The 23,447-nt window shown below is 41.9% G+C and overlaps 1 protein-coding gene across 1 annotated transcript in view; it reads right to left on the bottom strand.

Moving 5' to 3' along the window:
- The window catches only part of Lekr1 (leucine, glutamate and lysine rich 1), a 130,180-nt gene that overhangs the window by 33,227 nt on the left and 73,506 nt on the right, over positions 1-23,447 (bottom strand). The window contains exons 7-9 of the mRNA XM_041659237.1: positions 15,085-15,166; positions 7,462-7,539; positions 4,778-4,981 (exon numbers count right to left, since the gene is read on the bottom strand). Of these exons, the coding sequence (XP_041515171.1) occupies positions 4,778-4,981; positions 7,462-7,539; positions 15,085-15,166 (364 nt within the window). The remainder of the gene's footprint in view (positions 1-4,777; positions 4,982-7,461; positions 7,540-15,084; positions 15,167-23,447) is intronic.

Below are 23,447 nucleotides of genomic sequence, written 5' to 3' on the forward strand. Positions count from 1 at the left end.
GCTATATGCGGTGTCGATGAGCACACCAAAGCACTTGGGGCCTCCAGGCTACCTCAGCATACAAGTACCTGTTAAATATTCCACAGTCCATGCTTCTTCTCACCCCCACACTCCCCAAGCTCCTAGGTTTCCCTCCCTGCAGCTTCTCATTTCCCTTATAAACCAGCTATTTGGGCCATGCTCTCTGACTCTCTCTCTCTCTCTCTCTCTCTCTCTCTCTCTCTCTCTCTCTCTCTGTCTCTCTCCAATAAAATCCTTACCCATAGCATGGAGCAGCCATGTCATCATTTTATAATATACTAAATGTTTGAGATGTCTGAATTCCAGTCTCCCTCAAGACCACCGCAACTTTGACAGCATGGAATGCAGAATACATCCCACAGTCGGTCTCCTTATGCACACAGCACTATCCTTTAGCACAAAAACCTCAGGTCTAGTAGACTACAGCAGCTGCAGGACCAGGTCCAAACACGGCTAACAAAGTGATCATTATTCATTAGCTTTCCAGAGGTTTGTGAAATCTCATAGGACATTTCCACAAAGTTAGCCTATGAAGTTACAACTGTGAGGGAAATTCTGCTTGAACCTGTGGTTACCAGAACAAGCACCTTTCTACTTCTCTGATGTTCTGCTGACACCCTGTTCCTGGCTTGGAGAAGTCTTTAAAGGGGCAAAGCAGAGAGAACACCTATGCACGGTGTTCTAAGAACTCACTATCCTTAATTAGAATTTGCGATGAATAATGTACAAAGTGATGGTGAATTCTGATTTCCTAAATGAAAACCACACTTAGGCTGTCTACCCAGGGAAGGGCTTGCACACTGAGGTAACAACACAGTGAGAAAAGAAAGCAATCTTGTATAGAAAAAAAGCTAAAAGGACCAACCCTAACTATGGTTTGCTAGAAACCTTGGGAAATTAGGGAAATTAAAAGCATTAATTATAATGGTTTAGCTAATGTCTCAAAAAGCTAAAGCTACATCCATGTAGATACTGGACTTCTTCAGAACAGGTTCCAGAGATATCGATGTCTTAGGGTTATGGGAAATGCCATAGACTTAGGCCCTTGATTTGAGTTTTACAAAGAATCAAATAAAGGAGATTTCCATCAGGATCTCACACAGCCATGGCACTCCCAGATCTCATTTTCAGCAAGACAGAAGCCCTAGAAAATCTGGGAGGAGCTGCCCAGTTTCTAGTCTGTGACCAGAGGCTCAAGGAGGATGAAACACATCCTCATCCAATAGCAGACACACACTGCCTGCCTGCTCCTCTCTCCGGGGATGCAATAGTTCTTCTAAATTCATAGAAATATGTCCACACAATTCTCTATTGTCAGAAGAAATGAAGAGAGAGAGCCAATGGCTGAGGTGATATGTTTCACAAGTGGGCATGCTCATGCACACTATGTTGTAGTGTGCTGCCTTTCTTTAGCAGGCTTCTCAAGGGAGCTGCTCCTGACCATCTAACCCTCTACCCCGCAATCTCACCAGATTCCTTTAAACGAACATTTTTAGTGTTGACACAATAGGCAAATTAGGATGTACTTAAGGGTATTTACTTTAAAAAGCTAACTTTTTAATTCTCAGTCCCCAAAGAAAATGAGACTCTAATTTCTTATATAAATGCAAAATTTTAGATTCCCTTAATTATAGTTAAAAATGTAGCTGCAAACAAACGTCAAACCAGAATGCCAAAACAACAGCTTTAAGTCCCATTTCACAAGTTGTTCTTTTAGAGATGTCTTCACGTTGTCAATCAAAGAGATAATTTTGATTTTGCCACAGCTCCTGCCTCCATTAAAAACAGCAAGTGTGTGGTAGCAGAAGAAGTTGGGCAAGTGAGTTGTTCTCAAAACTGTTGATGGATAGCAAACCAGAGCCAATGGTGAGACCGGGAGAAAATTTTGTTCCATTACTGAAGATAGCACAGCACTTCTCTTGGTAACACTATGCTCTAACAATGACGTCACAGTGGAAGCGCCCAAAGGTTAATTATTTTACATCTTAGAAACAGCACAGGGGATACTGAGTTCGACAGCTATCTGCTGAGTACCACATGGTAACAGTAGGCTATGAAATGATGGCCTAAGAAAAGATGAAACAGAAGAAATAATACTTCAGAGTGTCTGTAACAGACAAGGCGAGAGCTAGATGCTTTAGCTTCCACAAAAAGTTAGCTAGTATTAGTACACCCAGTTTGCACACAAGGAAAGGGGTTAACATGGTTGGGTTGCCCAAGCTGGACAATGGCCATGCTGCGATGTAAATCTGTGTTTGCCCAACTCAAAAGCCCCCAAAGCACGGAGCCCTTGCTTTACCACTGAATTCCTTGTTATTGCTGTTGTCTGAGACAGGGTCAAACTATGCAGCCCTATTTGGCCTGGCCTGGCTTGCAGTGATCCTCCTGCCTCAGCCTCCTCCATGCTGGGATTACAGGTGTGTAGCACTATGGCCGGCTATGAGTCTTTTCAGGTTATATAATATTAAATATGTCTATTCACTTTCCTTTGCTTCTAAGTATTTTTGGATTTGTTCCTGAAGGGTGAATCTTTATCACACTGTTGACAATGTAAATCATGTATATGTAGACTAATCCTCAGAGGAGGAATGCAGAAACATTTATAACAGTAGTTCTCAACCTGTAGGTCATGACCCCTTTGGGGTTACATATCATAACAGATATCCTGCATAACAGATATTTACATTATGATTCATAACAGTAGTAAAATATAGTTCTGAAGTAGCAAAGAAATAATTTTATGGTTGGGGTTACAACATGAGGAACTGTACTACAGGGTCGCAGCATTAGGAAGGTTGAGAACCATGGATGTAAAGGATAGGACAAGCTCAACCACTGTGGCCGACAGCATTTGCCTCATTAACCCCGCATCATTGAAAACAGGGAATCCTAGACAGCATAAGAATTCTTCAGATGACCAAGGTTCTAAACCAAAGACTTCTGAAGTTTTTTTTTTTAAATCTATTTCACAGTACCTTTTTGAGGATTGTAATTCTGTGCAGTTTCTATAGAATACATAACTGCTTTTAGACAATGGGCAATCATTATGCTCACTGGTTATTAACCCATATTATAAAGATAGGGAGGACATTTCTGAAGTTATTGACATACCTAGGGCCATCAGTATATACTTCTAATGTATCTCTAATAGACACTATAATGTTTGTCTAAGTTATAGTGATTTTGAAGGTCTGTCCAAACACAAGTTTCCTTTCTGTTTATGTATGTTCTATTTTCCAGCATTTATTCCTTTAATAAGTCTGGTTTGTTTGCATTTCTTGCTTATAAGGTTGCAGCTTCTAATATGCTATCCAATCATGAAATGAAGAAGAAAATATACAATATTAAATACGATATAATCATAAAATGAAGAAGAAAAGGAGTTAATGAAGAGTAGGTAGGCACAAAAACATCACTGCAAGAATCAGGTTACTGTTATCTCAAAGAGAAGGAACGTGGGCGACGTTAGCTCTGAGCTGGTATTTGGAGGAGTAGAAATAAAACCAACCCATGAAGCACTGGACATGAGCCTTGTTTCTTCGGGAATTGTGAAGATCTGCTAGCCTACAGCACACACAGATGACTCCCATAGTCTACCACTCTGTTGGGGAGAAAGAGTTCTGAGCAACAAACCCAATTACCTAATTAAATATGCCTGCTATCTACCGCTGCAGCCCTACCCCAGATTTATTCTTAGAAAATAGCTATAATTATGATGGAGAACTAAAATCAAAATCATAAAATCATAAATAGTACTAAACATTAGCAAAAAACTTTTAATCAGATTAAAACGATAGGAGAGAGCCAGCAAATAATTGCTAAAGGCCTGGCAAGCTGAATTCAACCACTGCACCTACATAAAAGTGGAAGGAGAGAACCAGTTCCACAAAGGTGTCCTCTGACCTCCACATGTATGCTGAGGCATGTGTGACAACGCACGCATATACACACATACACGCACACCAAAAGCAACAAATACAATTTCTTTTAAATTATATAATAATAAAAGTAGACAATCAATTATCAGCTTCCTATGTGCAGAGAATAATAAAAAGTATAAGTTTCTGTCCTTATATGGCGTGTATTATCCTAGAATGAAAAATTAGACCACTACATGTAAAAAAGGAATACTCTCTATGTCCCAATCTAAACATCAAAAACAAAAAAAAACCAAATGTTATGCTATCTGTTAGATATACAAGTGAAACAAAAGGGTTCTGAAAGAATGAGAGAAGGCATCCTCAGCGAATTAAAACATGAAAGAAAGCAGAGCTGAAATGTTCTTACGGAAGAGGCTCGTGTAAGGATGCCGAATGATCAGAAGGATAGCCCTTGAGAGTCTGGCCAGCACGCCTGCAGCACCATTAATTCCACCTGGACAGAAACCTCGGAAAGATCGCTAGAGAGGCAGCGAGAAGGAGGAGCCAACAAGATGGAAAAGGGGTAAAAAGCAAATAAACATTTTTAATGCTAAAAATAGAACTCACCAAGTTTTGGGTGAGGTTACAAGTCTTTACGAATGATCAGATTTGAGTACAATTCTGACAGTAAAGCCAGCTGATGCCATCTCTGCTTTGGCTACCTGGTAAGCTGAGACCCAGCTTAATCACTTGAAAGTGAGGGACTGAATTTACATATGAAATAGGCCCTTCCTTAGTCCTGACCTTGTTGTTATGATAACACACTGATATTTCAAATATATATTGAATACTTATTTAAGGATAAACTATCTTGAAGGGATTATTCTTGACCGCACCTTTCATTTTTCAGAGTTAAAATTTCTTCCTGTGTCCGATGCAGGAGAGTTTTGGTCATCTCTAGCTCATTTTCCGCAAGGTTGATCCTTCTTTTTAGATCTTCCCCTTGCCTTTCTTTGGTAGTCAGCTCTTCCTGTAGAGTTTTATATAGTTGTTGACAAGTCAATAAGGAGTCTTCTTTCTCTTTGAGTAGCCTACTGTGCCTAAAAGGGACAGGAAACAAAGTATCACAAGCTTACGTTGGATACTATGATTCTATAGTTATACTATGATTTTACATTTATACTATGGTTTATATTTGTACTATGATTTTGTAGTTTGGAGAACTTTCATCATAATCATAACTTAAAAACAGATGTGAAGAATATGAATATTTCCATGACGTCAAGTTTTTGCCATTGTGGTAACTGATTTCATTGTCGTCTTGGCTGGATCGAGAATGATCACAGATTCTGAGTGTGTCTATAATGGTGTTTCTGGAAAGGTTTAGCAAGGAGGGAAAACTCACTTTGATACAAGCAAAGCCATTCCATAGCCTGGGTCCAGACTGAATAAAATAAAGAGGAAACTAGGCTCCGGTAATTCACTGCTCTCTACCTCCTGATTGGAATTAGTTGCCTCATGCTTCCGTACCGAATTTACCCTGCCATAACTGGCTGCATTCTTTTCAAAAATGAGCCAAAACAAACCCCTTCATCTTTAAGTTGCCTTTTTTTAAGTACTGTGCTCAAAACAGTGAGAAAATTAACAGAAAACTGGTACCAAGGAGTGAGGTAAACAGACCACGTGGTTCTTAGGCCTTAAGAACTGGTCTGTGGAAAGACCGTGGAATAGTTTGGAAGTTGGGGTAAGAGAAGCCTGTGACTGCTGTAATCACAGTGAAACTGACCGTTCCTAGTTGAAAACCAGAAGATTGGAATGCCGAGAGAAGTGCAGGGGTGGAGCCCTGAACTGTCTCAGACAAGTGTCTCAGAGAACAAGGAATCCTTTGGGAACTTAGCTGGGGGCATTCATGTTATATTCTGGAAAAGAACATGGCTTCCCTCATGTCCTGAGAACTTGAGGGAGACTGAATTCAAAGCCAAAGAGCTACTTTGTTTGGTGGAGAGTATGAGAGGATGGGACAACGTTTAGGCTGTGCCATGGTTACTGCTCACTGCCCCTACCCAGGTCTACAGTGACAGGCAGTGACAAGCAAGGCGGAATGATAGGAAAAACATGCAGCTTGGTGAAGAAACTGTCAGTTTAAAGCTGCTGACAAGGCAAGTGCAGCCCAAACAGTTGTAACTGAGATTCAGACCGTTCAAAAGAAGCCTCAAACTGTGTCAGTGGGAAATGGGAAAGGCATCCCCACCACCAGAGGCTTTGACTTGTGAAAGCGTATATTCACATAAAAGGGAGGCCGAACCGAGAGGCCCCTGACAGGCTTCCCCATTTGAAAACAACAGTCTTGGAAAGCACCACTCAGACGCAGAGATGTTACGATAAAAGTGGTTGCTAGCAGAACCAAGCAGTGCCATCTACCTGGTACTGGTACAGGGCTCCCAGGGAGGCATGGACGCTTTCTCCAAACAATCCAGAAAGCTGCTGAGGCTAGGCAATGCATGGGAAGGTCCTAGTCCCTGCAGGGAATCCCTGAGAGGCTATGGGTAACCTTGTGAAGGTAAAGCCAATTGCAATGGAGATCGCATGGTATTGAAGAGGCCAGGATATAGGGTACCTGATGAGGTAAGCTACAGGCGTGGCAAGGAGGAAGCCCAAGAGAAAGGCTTCCTGTACTGCATACTTGGGGGACAGGAGCTGTGCAAGGCCACCAGAGCCCAGACAGTCCTGTCAGAAGCCTCAGATGGGTGGGTGGAGCTGTAGCATTTGGTGTCTGTGCTGATGGGTTTGACTTACTTTGGGCAGATCTTATCTTGCTAAAACACCATTTCTCCCCTTGGGATGGGAAGCTTACTCTGTGGTGTTTTTATGGTAGGAGTGTGCCGCCTGTTTTTTTTTTTGTTCGTTTTGTTTTGTTTTTTATCTTATATAGCTCAATTAAAGAGACTGCCTCGGGTCTCAGCAGAGACTTTGGATTCTGGAGCAGTGTTGGGTTGTTTAAAGGGCCTGGTCTGCACCCCGACATGAAAAGGAGACTCCAGGAACCAGGAGGAATGCTATGACTTTGTGAAGTTTGGATGTCAAGTTGACAAGGGGTGGGGCTGTGACTGTTCATCTTCATGTCAGCTTGGCAGGATTTAGGATCAGCATGGAAATCCTTCCTTGGTAGTGCTTATAAGGCTGTTTCGAGAAAGGGCTAACGGAAGAAGAACTACCCTGAAAATAGGCGACGGTACTCACAGGCAGGGGTTTGGACTGAAAGAGAAGGAGAAAGCAAGTTGGAGGCTGTCTTTCTCTCCCTGTTTCCAGACAACGTCCACCTCGGGCTCCCTCCGCCACGCACTGGTGTTCGTCCCTTAAGTTGCTTTGACGGTTGTTTTTGTTGCAGCAAAGAGAAAAGTGGTGACACCAGTGTGGGCAGAGACAGAAACCACGGACGACAGAGAGACCAGGAGGTCCAAATTAGGTACCACATATATAAGCAAGGAAACAATAGGCAACTGAGTTCTCAATGAAATGACTTAGAAATAAAATTTAAATTCAGTTATTAAAATATTAATTACAAATTTGCAATATATACCTTGACTCAGAAATGACAGACTCGAACTTCAGTTTTCTAAGTTCTCTTTGACAGTTATCAGCGTCATTAGACTTTTTCCTAGGACGAAAGTATTTGCAATTGTTAAAATGTATTATTTCAAAAGAAAATGTTTTTTTCTATATCTTAAATCTTCATATTATTATTGTTTTAACATACACCTAACCAAATTACTGCTTATTTGACTGTATTTTTTTATTATTATGTATACTGTGTTCTGCCTGCATGTAAGCCTGAACACCAGAAAACGGTACCAGACCTCATTACAGATGGTTGTGAGCCACCATGTGGTTGCTGGGAATTGAACTCAGGACCTCTGGAAGAGCAGCCAATGCTCTTAACCACTGAGCCATCTCTCCAGCCCCCTATTTAACTGTATTTAACTAAGAAGGATACAGTCTGAACATTATCAAACAAGCCCACAACAGAACAAACAAGATGGAAACTGGTCAGAAGGGAAGGGAAGGGAGTCTAGGGGACAAAGTGACTCTTGGAATGAGATGACCCTATAGAGTCAGGGTGCTTCTTACATAACTGTAAGCCTGGGGACAGTCTCCGTGAGAACCAGGCAGGGGAATGAAACCTCTGGCAGGAAGTGCCAGTCTTCCTGGTCCGAAGAAGCAGAGGAAAACTTTCTGAGCAACTTAGCTGCTGGGAAATGAAGGGCTAAGCCTGGATTGCTTGGGAGAGAGAGAGTCCCCAAACAAACTCTGCTAGTCTCTGGTCTTCAAGCGCAAAGAGCAGGTCCGACACAGCCCAGGAGGAGATAAATAACTGAAATGAAATGAAGCTGCTGCCCTAGAGACAATCTGCAGTGTGACACCGACCGAGTTACTTACCCATGCAGTGGTACTGCCCCTACGGTCCCACTACGACAGTTAAAAAGTAATAAGCTGAGTGTTCCAGAGCTTGTGTCGACTTGACACAGCGGGGGTCATGTGTCCTGAGTTCTTGCACTGACTTCCCTTTATAACGGAGTGTACACAGCAAACTCAAATAAACTCTTCCCTCCACAAGTCATCCTTGGCCATGGTGTTTATCAACAGCAGTGGAAAGCAAACGAGGACACTGCTTGAGATCAGTCCATGAAACAAGAAGACGTGCATAGTGACCACATAATGCTACCAGGCCATTTCCTGCCTGCCAGATAAAAAATCCACACACGGCATCACCCCAGTGCTGGGAAAATCAGAACGCTAACAGTTATACATCCATAGGAGCAGAAGTTCCGAGAACAGGGCGTCCAGCTAGAGATTCACGAACCAGTCATCGAGACGGTCAAAGTTCACTGTGGCCCAGACTGTTAATAAAGTATAAGCATGGTATAAAGGTCCATAAATTAGGAGGCAGATTCTGTACTACTGTTTTAGACACACAGGGGTCCCCTCTCCACGTCTATGGCTTTGCGTTCTGAAGTCTGTTACCCTACGACAGTTAAAAAGTAATAAGCTGAGCGTTCCATAACTAATTAGTTTTCAACTGCACACAATTCTGACTACCGTTACGAAACCTGTTGTCCCACCCCATCCCACCAAGGGCACTCGTCACTTTGTCCTGTGTGCTCACACTATCGATTCTATCCATCTTCCGCTCTCTTGGTCCTGCTCAGATGTCAGATCCACTCCGGTGTTGATCACAGTGGCTGCTTGTAAGCCATCTTTACCTAGCAGCCTGGGACCATGTCACAACATCAGCACGCTTCATCAGGCAGGCCTTGGAAGTATCTCATAAGACGGTGAACGCAGTACAACAGGCTAGGAAATGTAGCTCATTCCTATAACTTTCACTATATTATAACTCTATTTTCCATTATTTATATTACCTTGTGCCTAATATATAAATTAAACTTTATATTTTTTAAAATTTTTGGGTGCACAGGTGTGGTGGTTTGAACGAGAATGGGCTCTATAGGTGTAGTTGCCTGAATACTTGGCCCCTAGGTGGCGGGATTGTTTGGGAGGAATTGGGAGGTACAGTCTTGTTAAAGGAGGTGTGTTGCTGGGGGTGAACCTTAAGGTTTCAAATGACTAGTGCCTTGCCAGTGTGCTCCTTCTCTGCTTCTTGTTTATGGCTCAAGACGTGAGTTTTCAGCTGTCCCTGCTGCCATGCCTTTGGTCCCCCAGCAAGGACTCCAACCCTCTGAAAATGGAAGCCAAATGCTTTCTTTCCTAAGTTGCCTTGGTCATGGTGTTTTATTAGCACAATATAGGACAGGAAAAACTGTGTATTGTGTGTCCACGTGTACACTTTTGTGTAGGGTTTAATACTAACTACAGTGGTTTAGGACTGCGTCTTCTGTTTTGTTTCTTGAGACAGGGTCCTGGAGCTCAGGTAAAACAGATTAGGATGGAGCTCCCAGGGGTCCACGGACCTCTTACCTCCTAGGCACTGGGTCCTGAAGCACAGCCCTTGTGGCTAAGGGGTGGGCAACTACTATATTAACTACTAATTGATACATTCCAAGATATTGTAAAGGAATCTGTTCCTTTTCCTGCATTCATGAAAGCAAAGATAACCTTCAGGAAATTTACAAGCACACTGAACGAAGCAAGGTTCTACACGAGCCTCATTTTCATTCCTGGGCATTCTTGGCAGGGGCTGCAAATAATTTTGTCAACTATTCCTTCAGGTAATGTAAACCCATGCCAAGGGTGTGCGTTCATATTTAATATTAAAGGGGTAATTTTCATGGCCACATGTTTAATTTCACAACTCGTAATAGTTGATTTTTCATAACAGTTAATTTTTCTTTTAAGGATGTATTTCTGAATATACTTAGTGGATAATAATTATACTAACTCTAATGTCTTCTGCTTGCTAATTTGAATTTCTTAAGGAGTTAAAGGTTTACTGCCTGGACTCTTAGTCACTATTGGGAAGTTTAGCCTTGCTAGAGGAAGTGTGTCACTGGGGTTTGGGGTTTCAGAAGCCAAGTCAGGCCTTATCTCTCTCTCTCTCTCTCTCTCTCTCTCTCTCTCTCTCTCTCCTCTCTGCCTGTGGATCTGGATGTAGAACTCTCAGCTCCTTCTCCATCACGATGTCTGCCTGCACACCTTGACAATAATGGACTACACCTCTGAACTGGAAGCACCACCAGCACCAATTAGATGCTTTCCTTTATAAGAGCTGCTGTGGTCATGGTGTCTCTTCACAGCAATAAAACCCTAATTAAAATACAAGAGCATCCAAACGCCTGATAATATCTCTGAGCCTCTGGATCAAGTAAAGCAGTCATTACCTCACTTCAGTGACAGTCACCAAAGCCTCCTAACTGATAAAAATAAAAATCAATTATAACACATGATGACGCTCGGGATGTGGCTCAGCTCATGAACACTGGTTTAACATGCACGAAGCCCTGGGCCCCATCCCCATCACCACATGAATTGAGCATGCCTGTAATCCCACTCAGAGATGGAAGCCAGAGGATCAGAAGTTCAAGGTTTTTCTTTGCCACCTAGCATATTCCGGGCTGGTCTGGTTACAAGAAACCCCGTCTCAAAAACACGCAAAAGAACATAACAATGTTCATAAACTACAGAAGATATTTTCTTAATAACCTTATGTGGGAAAAGCTAGCCCATTCTATCTATTTATGAACTGCTTCTTCTATGTTAGAACACAAAAAAGAGCTTACATCCAACTATTTTTAAAAAGCACATGTTTTATTCTTTATTTTTGTTTTACTTAATTTGTAGTGTTAAGGATCAAGCTCAAGGCCTCTCATGGGTAAGGTAGGTTCTCTACTATCTAACCCTAAAACAACGTAAACAACAAAAGAATTACAGTAAATTGAATAAAGGTCACTCCTATTCCCAGCACCCACCAAAACCGGAATTAAAAATTTAAAGGAAGATTCTACAGCATTTTCTAATTTCTAAAAGCCCAAAGAGGTTTGAGTATGTATAGAAAACCTCTATTTTACTAATCAATTTTTTAAAAAAATTAGACCCATTTATTTTATGTGTATGAGCGTTTTATATGTATGTATGCATGCCTGCCACTTGTGTGTCTAGTGTCCTTCAGAGGGCAGGCAAGAGTGCCGGATCACCTGGAACTGAAATTAAGATGGTCTTGAGGTATCCTGTGGGTACTGAGAACTGAACCCTGGTCCTTTGCAAGAGCAATGACTGCTCCTAACTGCCGAGTCAAGTCTCCTGTCCTTGGCACATCATCGGCCAAAACACAACTTCAGTTCTAATCTATTAAAAAGTAGTATCTGCAGGGACCTGCTGACCTCTGTGCACAGTGAGGCTTGCTGGGCATTGATCCCAAGTGCTCCCCCCCCCCCCCCGCCTGCACCATTAACTCCAAAGCCAGAAACGGAAAGCAGGTGGAGCTCAGATGGAAGAGGCACAGGCGTGCTTAGAGTAAGGCTGTTAACACGAGGAACTGTTTTCCATGGCCCTTTTCTAAGCCACATTTTTGAAAAGTGGGTGCTGGCTCTGATCTATCCCTGAAGCAGGTCTCCTTCTGTGAAGTCGCACTGTATTTCCGCAACCCTGTGGCAATTCCCTGAGAAGCCATCAGTGTGATGACTGCCATGAGGTGGCTCACTTCCTCCTCCGCCCTGCTCTGCCTTGACTCCTCCCACGTCTCCGAACTCAGGTTACAGAGAGGACAAAATACAACTGACAAAACAGCACGGGGCTTGAGTTAATGGTAAATGGAATGGCTCCTGTATATGCAAAGGATTCTGTGCAAAATTACTCTGGAGAAAGATCTTAGTCTGTGTAGTCAACAATAAGCTTTACTCTTCTTCTTCCATTTGACATTTCTTACTTTTCCAAGAATCTTCCTATAAGCTAAATTTTGGCATGATCACAAATTCTCTCTTAGCTTGGCCAGGTGCTAATACTATTTTCCTACTCCTGACCTGTGACTTCTTCACTGCTCAACTTTTTTTTTTAAGATTTAATTTAATTTAATTTTATTATTATTATTTGTGTGTGTGTGTGTGTGTGTGTGTGTGTGTGTGTGTGTGTGTGTCTATCTGTGCAGATGAGTACAGAGACCCATAGAGGCCAGAGGAGTTGGATCCCCTGGAGCTAGAGTTACAGGATGTTCTAAGCTGTCTGACATGAGTGCTGGGAGCCAAACTGGGGTCCTCTGAAAAAGCAGTATCTTTTCAGTATTCTCTCCACTGACCCCCCCTCCCAACTTCTGGAGCTCCAAGAAGTGAACGTTGGGCCAGTGAGATGGATCAGAGGTAAAGGCACAGGTCTCTAAGCCTGAAGATCTGAGTTCACTCCCTGGGGCATACACGACAGAAGGAGGGAACTGACTGACTCTCGTAAACTGTTCTCCGACTTCTATACATGTGCCATGGCATGCAAGTGTGCACACACACACACACACACACACACACACACACAATACATACAATAACCACACACAGAGTAACAACCACAACAGTAATTATAATACCAAAAGAAGCAAATGTCACACAGTTTGTGTTCTGATGAGGCTGCTTTTTCCACAGGACTGCCATAAGGACACAGTCCTCCTGATATGGACAGAGTGAACAAGGAGTTCTTAGTTTTGCAATTGTCATCTTGTCTCTTTCATGGTTCTTATTTCCCAGAACTTACTTCCCATGTCTGGGTAAGAAAAGCATCAAGAACTCCCTGTTCTCTCATTCCTTCACCCCAGCATCCTACATAGGCAGCCACACCTCTGGGCTTGCTGTTATATTAACTTCTGTTTTTCTAAAACAAACCCTTGCTACAAATAATCTAACTATACACTAATTTGATTGGACATTTCTGGACTTTGTTCAATATTTGATTAAACACATTGTTCTTAGGAACAGCCATGGTCAACACAAACATTCAGTCACTAAGCATCCTAAATATTTATATTTATTTGCCTGAACCTTGTGAATACAGGAACTGAAACCAGAGCTCCTAGATCACACACCAAGAAGTAAAATGACATACTTTATTTTCAAAGATCATGTGCCTTCTATTTTAACATTATAATTATAGATATACTATGTTTATGTATAAAGTAGTCTTTCAAATTCCTGAAATAAATGGATTTTTTAAAACAAATACTGCTCTGGGCACCTTTTATATGTGTATGATACATCTCTCTTCCTCTTTCTTCCTCTCTCTTCTCTCCCCCACCTCTGTATGCTGCATACCTCTGGTGTGCATAGGCATGCATGTGTCACGGTGCACATGTGGAAGTCCTTGTCTTCCAGCATGTATGAGATGGGGATTCTGTGTCACGGTGCACATGTGGAAGTCCTTGTCTTCCAGCATGTATGAGATGGGGATTCTGTGTCACGGTGCACATGTGGAAGTCCTTGTCTTCCAGCATGTATGAGATGGGGATTCTGTGTCACGGTGCACATGTGGAAGTCCTTGTCTTCCAGCATGTATGAGATGGGGATTCTGTGTCACGGTGCACATGTGGAAGTCCTTGTCTTCCAGCATGTATGAGATGGGGATTCTGTGTCACGGTGCACATGTGGAAGTCCTTGTCTTCCAGCATGTATGAGATGGGGATTCTGTGTCACGGTGCACATGTGGAAGTCCTTGTCTTCCAGCATGTATGAGATGGGGATTCTGTGTCACGGTGCACATGTGGAAGTCCTTGTCTTCCAGCATGTATGAGATGGGGATTCTGTGTCACGGTGCACATGTGGAAGTCCTTGTCTTCCAGCATGTATGAGATGGGGATTCTGTGTCACGGTGCACATGTGGAAGTCCTTGTCTTCCAGCATGTATGAGATGGGGATTCTGTGTCACGGTGCACATGTGGAAGTCCTTGTCTTCCAGCATGTATGAGATGGGGATTCTGTGTCACGGTGCACATGTGGAAGTCCTTGTCTTCCAGCATGTATGAGATGGGGATTCTGTGTCACGGTGCACATGTGGAAGTCCTTGTCTTCCACCATGTATGAGATGGGATTCTGCTGCTGTGCCCTTGTCTTTGCACATGCCACGCTGGCAATGGCCTCCAGAGGTTCTCCTGCCTCTGGCTCTGCTCTCATCACAGAAAAACTGAGGCAATAAACAGGTGCTGCGTGTCTCGCTTTAAATGGGCTCTGGGTATTCAAAACACAGGATTTCACACACTGAGTGCTTGATCCACTGAGCCATTTCCCCACCTTTGAATATTTTATAAGGTCATTTTATTATCATTTGTTTTCCAATATTTCTTCTCTATTTTCATAAAACATAGTCAACATTTCAAAGGCACTCTGTTTTGAATTTAAAATTAGATATTTTAAGAAATAACAATTCAGAAAATTTAAATGTTATAGACACTAAAGAAATGAATATAAGGAAGAAATGAGATAATTACTTCATCTGAACATCAAGACGAATCACTGATATGTAGCTAGATGGCTTCTATACTTCTATATTCGAGGCCAAGAAACAACTCATGAGTTTTTTACAGAAGGACAAAAACACTTTACTGAGATAAAGTGGTGACAGTATTTAGTCTAAGTCACAAAAGAGCCAAGAGAAGCCACAGCTGACCATCACCTACACAACTGAACCACTGCCCAAAGACAACACACTGGGGTCTTTCGAAAGCCTTTGCCCATCAGTGGGCAACCCCCCTCTTCAGCTGTTGAGTATTGCACCTTACATGAGCATCTCTTTAGAGTTGTCCAGCTCCATCACTGTCTTCTGAAGTCTCAACCCAAGGGCCTCTACTTGACACTGTAAGTCTGAAACGACACAGAACGCTCATTAGTATGCCAGCGTCTGGGTGTCTTCACAAACTAAACCAGCTCTGCTGGAGTTTCCCTTAGCGTCCAAAGCACAACACAGAGAACTTTGCCTGTATGGTTCTAGGCAACATGGTCATGGTCCATCAACACCCCCCATGCCTTGTGTCTTCGCCCTTTCTCCCCTTACCATCATGATATTTTACCAACACCTAACAGGCTAACCTTTCTACTGTTTTCAAATGAAATTGGTGTTGCTGGCAGATCCTACACACTTCTGGTGATGGCTTATTTAAAATGTTCGGCTGTCTGAGCTCCCACTTCTGTTCCCAAACCAACTGAGTCTTCTGGGTAAAAAGGAAACAGACAAATCACCTTCCAGGCTCATGGTTGGGAGTTTGTTAACTCTGAGTAGCATCTAAAAGGTGTTTAACAACTTTAAAGGACGAGAGAATATTTTGGAAAACTGGCTTCCACAGAGTCTTCATCTAGGAAATTTAGGAAGTATTTGAAAAGGATTATTCAAGAATATCCTTATATCAAGAATATATTAATTTTTCCTCTATCCTCAGTACCTAAATGTGGGAATGTAGGTAATACAACTGTACATTTACACTTAAAATTTGAAGAGATATTATCCAAAGTTTTTCCTATGTACCGTGTCTATTTGTAGACTTGATACAGTAGCCAAAATATAACTTCTTTCTAGTCGCTAATGCAGATCAGAGTTGAGATTTTTTTTATCCAATCTCATAAGTGAAGAGTTCCATCTTATTTTTATTTTAATTTACATCACTTTGGTTATTAAACTTAAAGATGAGCACAGTGAAAATATTTCCACTTTTTGTAATTTCTGTTGTATTGCAATGCCTCGTGTCTTTCTTCCATTTTACTACTTGTTACTTTTCTCATCTTTATTCTAGATTTAAGACTTTTATTCAAGATTTAATTTAAGAATTAAAGTTTTCTATGGATACATAACAGAAGCCATGTGTAATGTGTACAGTCTTGGTTTGCCTGAGTCTGGCCACCAGGCTTCTGTGAGCTGTGACAGCCTGCGGGAACTCAACTCTCCGGGAATCACTGAAGGTATGAAGGAGACCACACAGCATGGACTAGCCAGTTTATACAGAAAAAGACACTCAAAACAAGGGAGTTGTAAAATTTTATTTTCTAGCCACCTTAGGTGTTTTAATTTTCTACATTTAATAGTAAACTTGGAATTTGTTATGCAGCACCATAAGAAACACATGCACCAAATGTCTATGAGATTTTCAACATGCTTTATCGTTTTTTTTTTTTAAACAATGAACTAGTTTCTCAAATCAGAAACAAATTCATTCTAAACAAATGTTCTCATAAGAATTTTCCAGGCATTTATATAAAAATCTTTGTGTATCCCAGTGTTTTCAGATACATTATTTTTAATTATTTTAAAGAACAAATAAAATTTTATATCTATCATGTACAGCATATTTTGAAACATGTATACATTATAGAATGAGTAAGTCAAGCTTATTACTACATGTACTACACTAATACTTATTTTTTGAGGCGTGAACAATTTAAATTTACTCTTCATTTTTTAATAATGTTATTGACTAACAATGATCATGCCGTACTGCACCACTGGTCCAAGTGAAATGTTCGTGTACTTGGACCAAAATCTCCTCACGTGCAGTACTTAAATCTATCCCTTCAAACTGCCAGACAGTTGCCTCGTTTTTCAGATGAAGAGAAAAAAAGAGAGGAGAGAGGGAGAGGGAGAGGGAGAGAGAGAGGGAGAGGGAGAGGGAGAGGGAGAGGGGGAGGGGGAGGGGGAGAGGGGGAGAGAGAGAGAGAGAGAGAGAGAGAGAGAGAGAGAGAGAGAGAGAGAGATATCCCATCTGGGTCCATTGTCCCATTTCTGCAATCAGGACATCAAGTCTGCTGAGAGGAAGACCCCTCAAAACAAGTTTCAATTACAGACTTACTAAGGATATTTTCAGGGTACACTTTTTCCCCATTAATGGAAGAGAATATAAGATGAAATATACTTTTTAGTAAAAACCTTTCAAAAACCAGAGAGACCTTGGCTAGAATGGTCTGTGCCATGCCATTGTGTTAGTCAGCTGCAGCAGGGGTTAGACACCACGGGCTGCACGCTCTCCCTCCTTCTCTAGAATGAAGAAGGAGGAGCTGAGGGCAAACTGTGTCCCAGTGCCGAGCACGGAGGTTTTCTCTGCCTTACTTCATTTGTGGTCATAGTTACCAGAAGGAAAAGTAGGTATTTTGATTTTTACAAGTGGAAAGTGTAAACACGAAAGCAATTAGCTTACTAAAGTTTACTCGGCAGCTGTGAAGTGCTCCCGTGGTTCCAACTGAGTTCTGCCTGGTCCTTAAGGCTTTCTTGCTTACACTGACTCTTGAAACATAAAAGCCACAAGTAAATAGTATATTTGCCAAGGAAGTGTGGTGAGCATTGTTGTAGTCCAGCTATAGTATCTGAACTTCTAAAGAGATATACTTTACAGAATGAGAAACACTGTTTTATGAATGAAAGATTGAAAGACAGGGTACCCTTGTGACTATTTTATGGAACCGACAACACTGCGGACAAGTTTGATTTCTTGTTGAATGGTCCTTGTACTTATGACGGGATGGAATCATAAACTAGATTAAGTATGGATCTGAGCCCAAGTGATAAATTTTGTTATTTCTAAGTGGGGCTACAGTTAAAACTGATTAGCTTTAAAATAAACCCCCAAAGAACTGTGACTTTGTATGTAAATTTTATATAATTAATTCCCAGTTGCCTGAGAATTAATAAAATAGTAGATGCTAATAATAGCCAGGAAAACAAGCTCACTTTGGTAACATTAAAGAGTATTCTAAGGCTCACACTTGACTATACAGATGCATTGGAGTTCCACAGTTTACCAGGTTCCAACAAAAACAAACCACGCCACACGACCCTGTGCTGGACAATGACAACACTATTGTACTACCAGGGCTACCAGGGCTGTTCTCCTCACCACGCCTCTCTTCTCACTTTCAAAATAAACACAGGTTAGCCTTTGGTTCCCACCTTAGAGCCAGCACAGGAGACACTGCCCCGGTGACTGTCATGTGTCTTAGGACAGTTCTGGATAGTGGTAAAGTAAATAAATGTTTTGCCTTGTAAAACAAGAACCCAAGAAGGTTGTCGCACACAGTAAACAGAAACAAAAAAATACGAGCAGTGCTAAACAAGAAAGCATTTTATTTCAGGAGAAAAGACATCACCCAGAGCTGAGGAAACAATTCATTACGATAACTCACAACGTAACCCCATCCCCCATGTGTTACCGGGAGCTGATTTACATATTTTCATGGCTGCTTTTCATTTCTGGGCAGTTTTTTGTAATCAGGAAGTACTAAGGATTATTTTTTAAAAAAATCAAAAGCATGGGCTGTGTCTTTGTGGTTCTGAATGATGTGTAAGCACCACACAGGCTTGTAAAGGTTCTGGTAGACTAGCAGGGTCCTTTGTTTTCAGAAGCAGAATGCCCAGTTCTTGTACTAATAAATAAAGGGACATAGTCAGGCTAAGCAGCAGAGAGTCTAAGCCACCTGCACAAAACAGCTCCTTCAGTTTCTGAGGCAAGGAGCTCTTAAATAAGTGTATTGTTCTGTGCCGTCCTTCTCTATAGTCAAATAAATTCAACTTCAATTTTCTGTCATTCAGCATGACATTGGATTATGAGGCAAGAGGCCCTGAATGACGAGGGAGAGAAAGGAAGCACTGGCTTTAAACACCATGCAGATGTAAGGCGGAACCCATGGAAACAATCCAAACTTTACAACAGCACATTCTACTGGGATGTGACTGCGTTCTCTGCAGATATTAAATAAGAAGCAAATGATTTTAAATGAACAAAACCAAAAAGAGCTCTTAGCCTCTCTTCATATGAAGCAGCTGCTTGCTGGATAGCATTACACAGACACCAGATTTGCAGTAATTAGTCATTCGAAAGAATTCCGCGATTCTGAAAGGCTTTGAGAGACTGCACATACAAAAGGTATTCATGGTTAACTATTTCATAGGAAGAGAGGAAGCTTTAATAGTCACTTGGAAGGCATAATAATAGTCATGAGACAACATCAGAGAAAACAATAAATATACCACAAAGAATAGAAAGAAGTTTCAAGCTAAAAAAAAAAACCCACCCAATAAAGAAAACACACACAATCTTAAATTTTGGTTCAAAGTCCTATTTGGAAGAAAATCTATAACTCAGGTTTCAAGTAGTGAGGTGCAAGGATGAGCTGGCATAAAGATATCCCGAGACACAGGGTAAAATATTTAAGATTCCTAGGGTTTGATTTGACAGTTGCAGTTTCAAAGGGTTAAGGATGACCTCACTGGTGAAATTATTTGTCTCAACACAATAAACAAATTTCAGCATAAAATACCCCAATGGCTGTAATCTCTTTAATGTTAGCAATACGGAAACCCAAGCTACCTTTGAACCTTCTAACACAATTCAACACTTAACCGTTCAGAGGGGCTCTATATGAGTTCTAAAGCCACATACCTGACTTCCAGCCCTGGCCCTGCCTCTCCCAGGCTGTGCTGGCTCAGGCACCCTGCACAGGGCTCTCCCAGCCTTCAGTGACTTCATGTCCACTGAAGAGAGAAGTAATGGGCACACGTGAGTGCTGCTGACTGCTGTGCCGGGACAAAATTAAAGCCAGCTCCTCCAATTCTGTTCTGAAGCTCATCACTCTCACCTTAAGGAGTTTGTTCTTGAGCACGGCACGGGTCCAGGGGCGCCATCTTCTTAAAAACGGGACTTAGGGGCTCCAATTAGTTCTTTTCTTTAACAATACTCGGGGAACTGAGGCAAAATGTTAACATTTGCTAGACACAAGCAATGGGATCACACACGTCTGCTACATTATTTTTTCTGTGTTTGAAAATTTTTATGGCTCCATATTGTTTAAAACAGTGGTTCTCAATCTTCCTAATGGGGCAACCCCTTAGTACAGCTCCTCACGTTGTGGTGAACCCCAACCATACAATTATTTTTGTTGCTATTTTATATCTGTAATTTTGCTGCTATTGTGAATGGTAACTGATGTTTGATATTCGACCCCAATGGAGTCATGATCTACAGGCTGAGAACTGCTGGTTTAGATAACAGCCCTGCTTATAGAAGTCACAAATGAGCATCTTCTATATGGTGAAGACTAATCAATTCTATTCTGTGTATCCAAGGTACAAAGGAAAGCAAAGGATGAAGGAGAAGAAAACCCGTTGGAGGAAGGGACCAGAGGAGGTCGAAAAAGCAGATTAAAACCACAGTTTGATCCTGTGGATGGGAAACAGAGACTTAACTGTAGCTGCAGGGAAATGTTAACAAGGAAGGGTGTTTGTTTTGTCTGGAAGACAGGAGATACTGAGACATGTGCCTCTGTATTTAGAAAGGCTCATTCTAGAAGGCATCTGTGCGGAGAATTTAATGTACGACTTATAACTTGTACCTTACATGAGACAAAAGCTACACCTCTTGCTGGTGTTTTTTAAGAGTTACACATATTGCCTGGATTTAAAAAATTCCATTTGGCCTGGCCCAAATGAAGACACAGGATAAAGAACAGCAAAGAGAAGAAATATTGAAGAGGGTGTTGAGCTGTGACCAGGGCCTGGACGGAGTAGATATTCAGACTGCAGGAGCAAGGAGGCTGTGGAGACAGAGGCAGAAGCATGAAGTGGATGTGAGGTGTCCTGGAGTGAACCCTGGGAAGGAACATCTCCAGCACTGTCTGACGCCGGGGAACTGGGTGCAGGCTGCTGACAGGCACAACTAAGAGGAGCCCATCCAGCACGAGGGTAAGCACGAGGAGGCTGAGGGGGACAGGCCTTCTCTACTCACGGGAAGAACAATGTACAACACCAGAGATGAAGCTGTAACTGCCTTCAGACAGGGGAACTCAGGCAGAAAGTTCTCAGCAGGAAGGACACACTGAGTAACTGATTGGATTACTGAGGCTGGCAGTCCTTCCCCCTTCCCTGCTAGGGAAGACAGAAGGAGAGCTGAACCCACAGCCGCCCCAACTAGAGTCAGCCAGGCTGCACTACCTTCCCACTTTGTCCTCATTCCGATTTTCAGTCACACTTTTTTAAAACAAAAACAAAAACAAAACTTCGTTTAGCTGCTCTGTTTTAGCCTGGGTCTCAGCGTAACAGCCTAGGGCATTCAGGACCTTCCTTTCTCCTCCCACTCCACTAAGGTCTCAGTTACTTCCTGACTTCTAGCCCACGCATCTTCTCTCATTCATCCTTTCTTCACTCTTTGACCCTTTCCCATTCCTTCCTTGCTTTACGACTTAATGAATACACCTGTCTCTGAAGATTATGAACGACATTTCTTCCCGTCAGCACCTTATATTGAGACATCTGCACCTTAGTGGAGACATAGAAGTAGTACAGGAAATGAGGCCCAAGAGTTGACGAATGGATTGCATGGAATTAAACAGCCCTTTCAGGGTGAAGAAAACAGTCGGCAGAGCGATGGGACACCCAAAGAAGGAGATAAAACCTTTGCGACTGTACACCGCTTAGTGGATGGGTGTTGATGTCTGAAATGTGCAAATTGCAAAACGAAGACAAGAAATTTAAATGTTCTGAAAATTAAACTAATAAGTTGAAAAGAAAGTTCTCAGGAGAAACATGAATGGCTAATAAAACATGAAAGAAAGTTCAATATCCTTTGTTATCAGAGAAATGCAAATTCAAACTACTTTGAGATTCCATGTGTTACGTACGGAGAAGTGAGCAACCACTCGCAGCATAGAAAACAGAGAAGCAGGCTTGATCGTGAGTGTGAGGTGGAGCTTAGCCCTAGAGGGGCAGACACTTCCCAACAAGTCATTCAGTCACATGAATGAATCCAGGCTTCAGGATTAAAGTATTTTCAGGGATTCCTTTGTGAGGACTAATCTCACGGCAGGCAGACCATGAGTGAGGTGGCCTGCAGCTTCAGCCTTCATCTTGGGCTCAGGTATCAGTAAAACAGGCAAAGGACAAGAACCATTTTCCAAACAGAATGTTCAAGTCACAGAACTGCTGTGCGCTAGCTGCATTCTAAGATAAAGCCTGTCACGCAAATATATAAAAGTAAAAATGCAAAATTAACCTTTGTTACCATTTTAAGACAGGATATTCTTGAGCAATACTCGCGGATATGTAAAAAATTAGGTATAAATAAAGGTTAACATGATTTTGATAGAGAAACGGCAGATAACTATCTAGTAACGGGTAAGAGTAAGGCGTAGAGGCGAAACCATTCCACCCTGACTAAGGTCAAAGACCTCTTCTTGCTTTTCCATGTTAGACAGGACACTTGAGCTATGGTGTGAGCCGTGAGGGGGAAATTACTTCGCTTGCTCTTTGTTTCGTGGTGAAGAAGTCTTTTGCCCCCCCCCCACCTCCGCTTTTGGATTGGGGTGTATGAAAACTTTGAGTAATAAATTTAGGGTGGATCACAGCATTCATTGGATGTCCTCCCGTTTTTGCTATCTCTTGTCTATTTCTTTCTTCATCGTCACCCCAAGTTGGGCGGGACCCCGAGAGGAAGGAAATTATGATTAATCTAGAGAACAGAATAGGGCCTGGGTGTGGTGGAGCAGCACTTGGGAGGCAGAGGCAGGCAGAGTTTGAGGCCAGCTTGGTCTATACAGAGAGTTTCAGGACAACTAGGGCTGCATAGCTAAGACTCTGTCTCTAAAAGGGCCAGGGAGAACTGGAGAGGGGCTCATCAGCTGTGGGCACTTGATGCCCTTGTGGAAGACTCAAGTTCAGTTCCCAGCTCACAACCACTTGTAACTCCAGTTCCAGGGAATCCAATGCCCTTTTCTGACCTTCAAGGGCATCAGGCATGCACATGGTGCAGACATACAAGCAGATAAAACACTCATGCACGTATAAAAGAATCTATAAAAATAGAAATAAAAATAAAAAGAATACTAAATTTTATGAATTTTTTACATGTAAGATTGCATAACAGAGAAAATTATGGTTATTATAAAACTATTATGTATACTTATATAATACATATATGTATGTCAGAAGGAGACACATGAAATGCTCAGAATTGTATCTGAATGAGTAATTTCTTCATTAACAGTGAGCATGGCTCATTTTGGTAATAGGAAGCAAAACAATTATATTAAAGTGCCTAAACACTAAACCACCTTCTAATTCACCCCATAACCTGTCAGTGTTTTGGGGCAGCCTTGCCCGCTGTGGGTTTCCCTT

The sequence above is a fragment of the Microtus oregoni genome, unplaced genomic scaffold, assembly GCF_018167655.1.
Source record: "Microtus oregoni isolate MIOR12 unplaced genomic scaffold, Mior012 000010F_ref0000083, whole genome shotgun sequence".
Lineage (NCBI taxonomy): Eukaryota > Metazoa > Chordata > Mammalia > Rodentia > Cricetidae > Microtus > Microtus oregoni.